Source organism: Microcaecilia unicolor, chromosome 9 (assembly GCF_901765095.1).
Source record: "Microcaecilia unicolor chromosome 9, aMicUni1.1, whole genome shotgun sequence".
Lineage (NCBI taxonomy): Eukaryota > Metazoa > Chordata > Amphibia > Gymnophiona > Siphonopidae > Microcaecilia > Microcaecilia unicolor.
In genome coordinates, this window is record NC_044039.1 from 78,294,246 (window position 1) to 78,306,525 (window position 12,280).

Sequence of the window (12,280 nt, forward strand, 5' to 3'; positions counted from 1 at the left end):
GCATTGTCCCTTTGTGTCCCTGTCTCTATGCTCCCTCACTGACCAGAATCTCGCTTCTCTGTCTCCCTGACACTCTCTTTTCTCTTCCCTTCCTCTTACCATCCATTCACGGTCCAGTGTCTCTCCTCCTTTCCCCAAGTCCAGTCTCCCTTCTTCCCTCCTACCAGCTAATCCACATCCACAGCAATGACTCTTGGGATTTGCTCACACCGACCGGCTCCGTTCTATCCAGGCTCAGCCTCCTTCCTGCACAACAGCCGAACACCCTGCGACTTTTCTGCCTGCCTTGTTTGTATTCCGGAGGTGTGACACGTGGCCAGGTGAACTGCAGTGCAACTTTCCTAGAGAATGCAGGGGACTTCGCGCAATGGCTGAGAGTTTGCTGGCGGCTGAGGGTCCTTCGCTTCTACCAGAGGCCTCTACTAGTGCAAGCAGTGAGGGCAATGTTGTTGGCGGTAGTGGCGCCTCCGCGAACCCAGCGCCACTCTCCCGGAAGCTGCACAAGATCAGGCAGCAGGCTCGCTCAAGCACGCTGCTCGTGACGTCACTTACGTCGTCAAACGTCTTTTCTCTCCCAATCTCCGGCGGGGACGGGGCGCGGCTGCTGCAGGCATTTAAGAGAAGCCTGCAGCCCGCCTCTGCGGGGCTTCTATTGGTCCAAATTGGCAGCAAATTGCAAATTGGCAGCAAATTGGACCAATAGAAGCCCCGCAGAGGCGGGCTGCAGGCTGAAGAGGGGAGGGGAATGCTGGGCTTGTCGTCGGACCTGCTTAGTGCTTGCTGCTTTTACTATTGGAGTGGCGCCTCGCCCGCCAGTTCGCCGCTGCAGATCGTCATTGTTTGGGGGGGCAATGCCCCCCCTCACCCCCCTAGTCTACGCCCATGACATTAACCATGTACATGCTTACACTATCCCTATAGGCGCCTACATGGTTAGCACACGTGCTGAGTGTAGGCAAGCTAAAAACACTAACACACCTTAGTAAACAGGGCCCTAAATCTTAGCTGCCAGATTCTAGTCCATTCCTCAGGTTTCACTAGATCCCTCTTCATGTTTTCCACACCTTAAAGGATGTGTACCCTCTTGCAGTTTGGGTATCTCCCACAAAAAGGAAAACCTTACCTGACAGCGCTTCTGCAATATCACTTACAAAAGTCTTGAAAAAAAAACAGAACAAGGGCTGAACCCAATGGTATACCACTGGTAATGTTCTTAATGTTAGAGTAAACTACATTCACCACCACCTTTTTTTGACTCCCAGTCACGCTCCCCCAAATTCTATATAGCGCGGCTTAAGATGTGCGTGCAAATCCAGTCATATTTCGGAATTGTGCATACAACTTAATTAGTGAACAAAGCCAATCAGTATCAATAATTGCCACTTAATTATTGACACTAATTGGCATTAATTAGAATTTATATGCACAAAAGTCTAACCATATTCTGCATAGTTGAAAGGTGGCATGGTCATGGGCATGGGTGTTTCACAAATCTATGCACGTTGTTACAGAATAAACCCAGTCTGCACCTAATTTAGGCATCAGGATTCACACCAGGTTTCACTTGGTGTAACTGCCTGTGACTAAATTTAGTTGCATGGACGGGCGCTCAGTGTATTCTATAATCCACTTGGAAATTTAGGTTTATTCTATAAAGTACGCCTAAATGTAGGCATATTCTTTTTCAGCACAGATTTTTCAGGTGCCATATATAAAATCTAGCCCTTTAGGGCCCATGTCAGGGGTGCTCTGTTTATTTATGTCATCTACATGGAACTGTGTTTAATTTACTGAAATTTGGAAGGTTTCCCGATTGATGGGTAAAAGTGACGTAATACCTTCCAGGTCTTCATAATACACCTGTTAGATTAATACTGGAATGTGGATGTTCAGAAAATGTTACTTTGGAGTAAAATAGAGTAATATGTAAAGGTTGGTATTTAAAAGCATTTCTAAAGTCAGTTTGTCACAATTGCTGTAGTTAGGCACCATAGATTGTTTTTTCAACAATTTTTTTTAAGTCTTGATATTTCTCTTTAGGCATATTCTGGCTGATATTCCGACAGTGGTGGTCAACGTTTTTATAAATGCTGACCATGGCCGGCTAAATTAGCCCTGGCTATTCAGTGCTGAGCCATGACCAGGCCCTGGCACTGAATTTCCAGGCTAATTTAACCGATGTTGATCACCAGAATTTACACGTGTCCCAGCCAGTCTTCAGCCAGGGCCCATGTAAGACAGTTATGAATATCGACCGGGACACAGATAATTCTTTTTTTTTTCCTTTTAAAGCCCCCTGATCCGCCTCTCAGACCCTGAAAAATCCCCCTTGTTCCCTCCCTCCTTCCCCCAGCTCGCCGCTATGCAGAACCCCTGTCCTCCTCCCCAAACATCCCTCAACCCCACCTGCAATCGAGGTAGGTTCTCCAGGCCTACCTGATATACCTACTGGACTGTGGAGTCGTTGGAGGCAGGAGTGAAGCCCTCTCACGACTCCCCTTGCAGCTTCCCTAAGAAAATGGCTGCTGTGACCTCTCATAACAGCTGGCGATATTACACAAATACCGTGAACTGCTGCAAGAGATCATGGCAGCCATTTTCTTAGGGAAGCTGCAAGGGGAATGACCACACAGACCACCGGAGACATCAGGTAGGCCTGGTGGGGGGGGGCTACCCACATCATGGGAGGGATGTTAAAAGCGGGAGGTTCTACATGGCAATGAGATGGGGGCAGGAGGAGGGAACAAGTGGGATTTTTCTGGGGCCAGGAAGAGGATTGGGAGCCTCAAAAAGAAGAAAACAGTTATGCGGCTGCTGGCCAATATTACATAGTAACATAGTAGATGACGGCAGAAAAAGACCTGCATGGTCCATCCAGTCTGCCCAAGACAAACTCATATGTGTATACCTTACCTTGAATTTGTACCTGTCCTTTTCAGGGCAAAGACGGTATAAGTCTGCCCAGCTGTATTTCCCGCCTCCCAACCACCAGTCCCGCCTCCCTTCACCGGCTCTGGTACAGACCGTATAAGTCTGCCCTCCCCTATCCTAGCCTCCCAACCACCAACCCCTCTTCCCCCCACCTGCTCCGCCACCCAATTTCAGCTAAGCTTCTGAGGATCCATTCCTTCTGCACAGGATTCCTTTATGCATATCCCACACATGTTTGAACTCCGTTACCGTTTTCATCTCCACCACCTCCCACGGGAGGGCATTCCAAGCGTCCACCACCCTCTCCGTGAAAAAATACTTACTGACATCTTTCCTGAGTCTGCCCCCCTTCAATCTCATTTCATGTCCTCTCGTTCTACCGCCTTCCCATCTCCGGAAAAGATTTGTTTGCGGATTAATACCTTTCAAATATTTGAACGTCTGTATCATATCACCCCTGTTCCTCCTTTCCTCCAGGGTATACATGTTCAGGTCAGCAAGTCTCTCTTCATATGTCTTGGAACGCAAATCCCATACCATCCTTGTTGCTTTTCTTTGCACCGCTTCCATTTTTTTAACATCCTTCGCAAGATACGGCCTCCAAAACTGAACACAATACTCCAGGTGGGGCCTCACCAACGTCTTATACAGGGGCATTAAAACCTCCTTTCTTCTGCTGGTCACTCCTCTCTCTATACAGCCTAGCAATCTTCTAGCTACGGCCACCGCCTTGTCACACTGTTTCGTCGCCTTCAGGTCCTCAGATTCTATCACCCCAAGATCCCTCTCCCCGTCCGTGCCTATCAGACTCTCCCCACCTAACACATACGTCTCCCTTGGATTTCTACTCCTTAAGTGCATCACTTTGCATTTCTTCGCATTGAATTTTAATTGCCAAACGTTAGACCATTCTTCTAGCTTCTTCAGATCTTTTTTCATGTTTTCCACTCCCTCCGGGGTGTCCACTCTGTTGCAAATCTTGGTGTCATCTGCAAAAAGGCAAACTTTACCTTGTAACCCTTCGGCAATGTCACTCACAAATATATTGAACAGAATCGGCCCCAGCACCGATCCCTGAGGCACTCCACTACTCACCTTTCCCTCCTCCGAGCGAACTCCATTCACCACCACCCTCTGGCGTCTGCCCGTCAACCAGTTCCTAATCCAGTTTACCACTTCGGGTCCTATCTTCAGCCCGTCTAGTTTATTTAAGAGCCTCCTGTGGGGAACCGTGTCAAAAGCCTTGCTGAAATCTAAGTAGATTACGTCCATAGCACGTCCTTGATTTAATTCTCCTGTCACCCAGTCAAAGAATTCAATGAGATTCGTTTGGCACGATTTCCCTTTGGTGAAACCATGTTGTCTCGGATCTTGCAACTTATTGGCTTCCAGGAAATTCACTATCCTTTCCTTCAGCATGGCTTCCATTACTTTTCCAATAACCGAAGTGAGGCTTACCGGCCTGTAGTTTCCAGCTTCTTCCCTATCACCACTTTTGTGAAGAGGGACCACCTCCGCCGTTTTCCAATCCCTCGGAACCTCTCCCGTCTCCAAGAATTTATTAAACAAATCTTTAAGAGGAGCTGCCAGAACCTCTCTGAGCTCCCTCAGTATTCTGGGGTGGATCCTATCCGGTCCCATGGCTTTGTCCACCTTTAGCTTTCCAAGTTGTTGATACACACTCTCTTCCGTGAACGGTGCTCTATCCACCTCATTCTGAGGTGTACTTTTGCCAGTCCCTCTCGGTCCTTCCCCAGGATTTTCTTCAGTGAAAACAGAACAAAAGTATCTATTTAGCAAATTGGCTTTTTCTTCATCATTTTCTACATAGCGTTTCGTTGTATCTTTTAGTCTCACAATTCCCTTTATAGTCTTTCTCCTTTCACTAATATACCTGAAGAAGTTTTTGTCTCCCCTCCTTACATTTCTAGCCATTTGTTCTTCAGCTTGCGCCTTCGCCAGACGTACCTCTCTCTTGGCTTCTTTCAGTTTCATCCGGTATTCCTCCCCGTGTTCCTCCTCTTGAGATTTTCTATATTTCTGGAACGCTAACTCTTTAATCTTTATTTTCTCAGCCACTTGCTTTGAGAACCATATCAGTTTCCTTTTTCTCTTGCCAACACCCATATAGCTAAGTGGGCAGAATTAGGACAACTTTTGAGCTGTCCTAAATTAAGTGGGTGCCAGAACTGAATATTGCCAGCACCCACATAATTGCCGGCTCCTCCCCACCTCTGCCCCCCATACAATCCTGACCTGCCCATTTTTTTATGGGTAGTGAGAGTCGATGTTCAGTGGCACTGGTCTGTTTAGTACCACTGAATATTGGGGTTTGGGTGGCCAGAGAGGATTTAAGTAGGCAGGAGCCATCAGGCACATTGTATACAGTTTTCAAAAGCTCATTCAGGTAAGCGGTTTACTCAGAACTAGTTTTCAAAATTAGATGTAAGTGGCATGCAAACTTTGTACCTCCTATATCTGTGAGTGGCCAATCAGAAATAACACTATTTGTGTGCTTTTGAAAATCAATTCTAGGTATGCTGTGTGCCTCCTCTGACCTAAATCCAATGCCAGTGTATGCCCAAGGGCCATGTATAAAATTTTCAGTTTTCTCACACGACTGTGATTCAATATAATCATAAAGGAGTTTGAACCTAGAGAAATTCTGGGAAAGGCTGAGTAAACAACATGGCAGTTGTCTTTCTATGTCCCTAAATCTAACACTGAAGCAACTATTAGATATTTTATTTAAACTGGAATTTAACAGAAATTGGCCTACAGCCCTGGATGTGTCTGAACGCATTAGAATTCATCAGTATGAACTGCCGAGTGGCCCAGTTTCTGGGTTTAGGCCTCTCCTGGCTTTTTGACTACTTTTCTTAGGGGCAGACATACTAAGCATTTTACCCACAGGTAGAAACTGAGAAAATCCTTTCAATGCATCTGACCCCAGCTGATGCCTTCTGCAAGTGTTTGATTTCTAGTAGATGAAGTGAAGAAATGTAAAATAAATTCAGACATCAGAAAAATACCAGCCTTCAGATACAGGGTCGCATAGCAGCTCTGTCAGTATAGTACTGAATTTTAGCTAAGCCTGTGTGAAGTATGTATTTACAATGCAGCTGTAGGGGTTTTTCAATCATAGCTTTTGAGCAATGTATTTTCAAGGTTCATGATTTTAAATTATTTAATTTAAGGTATCTGCAGAATTATTCAATAATAAAAGGAATAGAAATTTGATATATCACTTCTCATTAATAAATGGAAGCATAATTATTGATCCAGATCTAAAAAGATCCTCATGTTTCCAGCATATAATTCCAGTGACTGTAGTGCTGATAAGTAAAATAGTCCTACCCTGTTTCCCCTAAAATAAGACCTAGTAGAGGTTTTCCTGAATTGGTAGATATAAGGCCTCCCCCGAAAGTAAGACCTAGCAAATTTTTGTTTGAAAGCAGGGCCACCGAGAGCCGGACAAGGCCGCCCCCGGGCCACCCCCCCCCGAGGTCGCCGGGGCCCCCTCCACCCACCCTCCATCGCTCCCGGAACTAACCTTAAACGCCTCCTTTCACCTTCCCTGCAAGCAGCAGCAGGGCAGACCTCTCCTTCCTTCCATGCCCCACCCTCGCGGATGTTTCGTCAGGCGAGGGCGGGCCATGGAAGGAAGGAGTGGCCTGCCCTGCTGCTGCTTGCTGCGAAGGTGAAAGGAGGTGTTTAAGGTTAGTTCCGGGAGCAACGGAGGGTGGGCAGGCCAACCCCAATCCAACCCCAATGTTTCCCAAAAAATAAGACAGCCCCTGAAAATAAGACCTAGCGCATTTTGGGGGGCAAAAATTAATATAAGACAATGTCTTATTTTCGGGGAAAGACGGTATATGAAATGTATCAGTCAAAATGATCTAATCATTTCTTCTACAGACTGTTTATTAATGTTTTCTGTCATCCTACACATTGCCAAAAGTATAGGACCAGAAGGTGATGTTGTAGCTACCTTCACTTCCTGTTGAGCTGAACAGATTAGCCCTTCATTCACCCTCAGAGGTCATGCACTGGGGCACAGGACAGCTAGATTCTCATATTTAAGAACTGATTAGAAGCAGTGGAAATCATAATTACCTCAACGATCAATACCTCCACACAGACATTTTGAGGGATATCCATTCCAGGTTGAAAGTGCTTCACCATAGCAACCAAAAGATGTAAAGTCGCCAGCAAATCCTTTTTGTAGATATCTGTTTCCAAATTAAAAAAAAAAATGTCAGTATATAGTTTGCATCACAGGCTAGTAGCTTTTAAATATACAGGGTCCAATATTCAGCCAGTGGTGATCAGGGCCGGTGCTAGACAAGATGGGGCCCAGGGCACAAGCTAAGGAGGGGCAGGGCCAGTGCTAGACATAATAAGACCCAGGGCAGATGCTAGGGAGGGAGCCCCAAAGCTTGCTTGCAGATTATCCCTCTTTCAACTTCAAGTAGGTTTGGTGCCCTCAGTGAAATGGGAGCCCATGTCAATTGTCCTGTTTGCCCACCCCTAATGCCAGCCTTGGTGGTGATCAGCATTTTGCTGACCACTGCCAGCTTTATTCCAGGATATTCAATTCTGGGCCATGTCCGGGCACTGGCATTGAATATCCGGGTATACGCAGCTAGATACTTTTACTAAGTTGCATAAGCATCTACGTGCACCCAATGTGCGCCAATTTGGAGTTACCGCCCGGCTAACACGTGGCTTTTGCAGTAATTTCATTTTTGGTGCGCGTCCGATACACGCATCCGAAAAATAATATTTTCTGGCGCACGTCAGCTACGTGCACTAAGTGGTATTTGATGTGCGTAGGTCATTACCGCCCGGTTAATGCATGAGACCTTACCGCTAAGTCAATGGCTGGTGGTAATGTCTCAGACCCAAAATGAACACGCGCCAATTTTTATTTTGCCGCACATCCATTTTTGGCAAACATTTTAAAAAGGCATTTTTTGCAGGCGTGCTGAAAAATGGATCTGCGCACGCCCAAAACACGCGCCTACACTACCACAGGCCATTTTTCAGCGTACCTTAGCACAAGGACCCCTAAGTGTGATATTCAGCATTTCACTGGCTATGATGAACCACATACATATAGGACTGTGTTTTATGTGGTTATCTTAAATATTGGCACTTAATTGCCCCTGGAATGCACAGAAAATAGCTGGTTTCAGCTTAGGTGCTAAGCGGGCATTTTCAGCTGCACTATTTGGTTAAGGGCCCTGTTTACTAAGCTGCACTAGAGGCATGCTAATGTTTTTAGCGCACGCTAAGCATTAGAGTGCGCTAACCATGTAAATGCCCATTATATTCCTATGGGCATCTACATGGTTAGCGTGCGTTAAGTTTTAGAATGCACTAAAAACACTAGCGCACCTTAGTAAACAGGGCCCTAAGTACCACTGAATATGGCCGGTTAGCGCCGGACAAGCGATTTAAATAACCAGGAGCTATTTCTGGTCATTTAAATCACTTTGAATATTGACCCCATAGAGTCTTAATGGTTATGCACATGCACATGACACCGACCAAAAGCAAAGCTGAACCAGACAAATGTACATTGCCTGCACATTGCAGGTCAATTTTTGGATCATTTTTGCACTTTTTTCCTCCTGATTTTCAGACATATTTTTCAGTTTGTTTCAAATTCTTTGGTTAACCACAAATATTTAATGCAAATTTGAACTTTTTGCCATGTTAGTTTACAGGTTAACTTATGTTAAATTGATTTTGTGCGTACTAATGAGACGACAGTTAGCCATGGAGGTCAGCGGGATTTTTACCAAACACTGGCCGCTGTGGCTGAAATAAATCTAGATATTCTGTGCCAGCATCTGGATAGTGGCAAGTGCAAAATATCTGGATGGGGTGCTCAGTGCTGGTGCTATCCAGAAAGCAGCAAGTTTCAGGAGGTAAGTTCTCAATGTGGGCTACCATTAAGATGTGCTATTTTACTGTTAACCCCAGCTATTAGTAACTAGATCTCATTGCATAAAATGGAGCCTGTGCTAAGATAGCACAAGTTAGTGGTAAAATAAACTGTCCTAATGGCAGCTCATGTTAATATCTATGCCTCTCAGCCCACTATCTGGACTGCTAACTGGATAAAGTTAGGAGAGCCTATTTGTTTCAAAGCAAGTATCCATGCGTGCATCGACATTTACGCATAACTGGGGCTGTATCTGGGAGCCCTTTCTGTTGAGACACATATGCCACTATCAGGCTTATTTTCGAAAGTGATCGCCGGCGATCTTCCGACATAAATCGGGAGATGGCCGGCGATCTCTCAAAAGCGGCGAAATCGGTATAATCGAAAGTGGCTTTTTTGACACCATCGCCGCTTTCCCATCGCCGTGCCAGTGAAAGTTCAAGGGGGCATGGGCGTGGCTACCAGATGGCCAGCTTTTGCGGATAATGGAAAAAAAAGCGGAAAAAGCGGCGTTAATCAGTATTTCGCTGGGTTTACTTGGTCCTTTTATTTTCACGACCAAGCCTCAAAAAGGTGCCCCAACTGACCAGATACCCACCGGAAGGAATGGGGGATGGCCTCCCCGTAATCCCCCAGTGGTCACCAACCCCCTCCCACACTAAAAAAATAAAAATAAAAACCTTTTTTTACCAGCCTCTATGCCAGCCTCAAATGTCATACCCAGCTCCCTGACAGCAGTATGCAAGTCTCTGGAGCAGTTTTTAATGGGTGCAGTGCACTTTAGGAAGGCAGACCCAGGTCCACCCCCCCCCCCCCTACCTGTTACACTTGTGGTGCTAAGTGTTGAGCCCTCCAACCCCCCCCCCCCCCAAAACCCACTGTACCCACATGTAGGTGCCCCCCTTCACCCATAAGGGCTATGATAATGGTGTAGAGTTGTGGGGAGTGGGTTTGGGGGGGATTTGGGGGGCTCAGCACCCAAGGCAAGGGAGCTATGCACCTGGGAGCTATTTGTGTATTTTTTAAACATGTTTAGAAGTGCCCCCTAGGGTGCCCGGTTGGTGTCCTGGCATGTCAGGGGGACAAGTGCACTACAAATGCTGGCTCCTCCCATGACCAAATGCCTTGGATTTCGCCGGGTTTGAGATGGCCGGCATTTTTTTCATTATCGCTGAAAAACAAAACCGGCGATCTCAAACCCGGCGAACTCTGGCATTTGGCTGGGCTAAACCGTATTATCGAAAAAAAAGATGGACGGCCATCTTTTTCGATAATACAGTTCCGGCCAGCTGTTGCACCGCCGCCAAAGTAGATCGCCGGTGATCTATTTTGCCGGCGACGTTCGATTATGCCCCTCCATGTTGCTTTTATAAAATAGGCTTAAAAATAAGTACTTTTGTGGATTTTGAGCATAGGCATTCTGTTAAAAAAACTGAGCCCTACATCACTAGCACTAGTATATGCTGAATTCATGAAGTTATTTGCTCAGGACCCTATCAAACTGAAATTGTGCCCTGTGCGACATGCCCCCTGCAGGGGCGTAGCCAGAAACTCAATTTTGGGTGGGCCTGGGCCCAAGATGGGTGGGCAGAAGAACTCCACCCTGTCCCACAAGTGATTTGGTCTCTCCCTTTCTCATCTGCATGCCATATGGTCTTTTAAAAATCCCATCCCCCAAATACCTTTTAAATAGCAGATTTTCACCGTCAGCAAGCAGCAACTAATACACACTGCTCATGTCGGCCCCACAGTCTTCCCTCTGATGCAACTTCCTGTTTCCACATAGGTGGGAATAGCTCAGAGGGAAGGCTGCGGGGCTGGTGCGAATAGTATGTATCAGTCACTGCTCGCTGCAGGTGAAGATCTGCTATTTACAAGGTATGCAGGAGGGACAGTTGTTGGGAGTTTTTGGCTGGTGGGGCTTGAAAATCCCTGCCAGCCACATCATAGGTGTGCTGCTACTGGGTGGGCCTGAGCCCAAAGTGCCCACCCTTGGCTACACCACTGGCCCCCTGGCACCCCTGCCCCACTCACTGCTCTGTACTCAAGAAGAGAAGACATTGGACAGGAACAGTTTTGACACCCCTGCCTTCCTTGTGCCCTGTGCAGACACACCTCACGCACAACCCTCAATATGGCCCTGAATATGAAGAGCTACTCACCCTCTGCACCCCATTTTAGCTGACTCTCCTCCAACTGTAGACAGCGGGAAACAGTTTGCACTATCACACCCAGTTTATGCTTCTGGCTGCTCACAGACAATGCAATCTCCTGCACATCCAGTTTCATTCCTCCTAATCTTTCTGTAAGGAAGGGGAACAATGTTCTATGTATCACTGTACAACTACCACAAAGCAGACATGTAAGGGTATTTACATGTTCAAACTAATTTGAGAAATCAAAAAAAATGTTAAAAGCTATATTATATATAAGAAGGATGCAAGCAAATCAAAAAAGGAAACAAAATTGATAGTTAAGGGCTCATTACTCAATTAAATTGCTCATGCATAAATTTGGACACACAAATCTGTGCACCATATATAGAATTTATGTTTGTTTGTTTTATTTATTTATTTATTTATTTCATGGATTTCTATCCCGCTTTAAAATCAAAGCAGGTTGCAGTGCAGAACATTCACAATATCAAAATATATACAACAAACACTAGCAATCACATAAAATCATAAATCTCAATCATCACAGACATAATAGGGAGAACTGCCAAAGAAACAGACTTATTTTTATCCATCAATGAACACTTTTACAAAATAAAAAGTTTTCAACAATATCTTAAATTGTTGATAATCAGTACAAAGTCTCAAATAACCCGGAAGATGGTTCCACATGTTCCCCCAGCTATTGAAAAAGTACAATTCCTTGTTTCTGATATATGACAAATAGGCACGTTTAACTGTTTTATTGATATGGAATGTAAATCCCGAGGGTATGTGTGCACACAAGCCACATTTTAAAAGCGAGTCAGGAAATGTATTGTTAGTACAAAAAAGGATATTAAGCTATATAATTCTCTTATATTTATTGGCTTTTAATCCCAGGGAACAGCAAGCAAACTCTTACTGGTCAAAATACCAAATCCGGTTACCCTGTACAGAAGGCAATAATGGTATAACCAGCTTAAAAAATGGAAGCGGTGCAAAGAAAAGCTACAAGAATGGTACGGGATTTGCGTTCCAAGACGTATGAAGAGAGACTTGCTGACCTGAACATGTATACCCTGGAGGAAAGGAGGAACAGGGGTGATATGATACAGACGTTCAAATATTTGAAAGGTATTAATCCGCAAACAAATCTTTTCCGGAGATGGGAAGGCGGTAGAACGAGAGGACATGAAATGAGATTGAAGGGGGGCAGACTCAGGAAAGATGTCAGGAAGTA

The 12,280-nt window shown here is 45.4% G+C and overlaps 1 protein-coding gene across 2 annotated transcripts in view; it reads right to left on the reverse strand.

The window, feature by feature from the left end:
* PARVG (parvin gamma) overlaps positions 1 to 12,280 on the reverse strand; it is a 263,533-nt gene that overhangs the window by 140,308 nt on the left and 110,945 nt on the right. For both annotated transcript variants that reach the window (XM_030215420.1, XM_030215419.1), the window contains exons 5-6: positions 11,047 to 11,187; positions 7,048 to 7,163 (exon numbers count right to left, since the gene is read on the reverse strand). In XM_030215420.1, the coding sequence (XP_030071280.1) occupies positions 7,048 to 7,163; positions 11,047 to 11,187 (257 nt within the window). The remainder of the gene's footprint in view (positions 1 to 7,047; positions 7,164 to 11,046; positions 11,188 to 12,280) is intronic.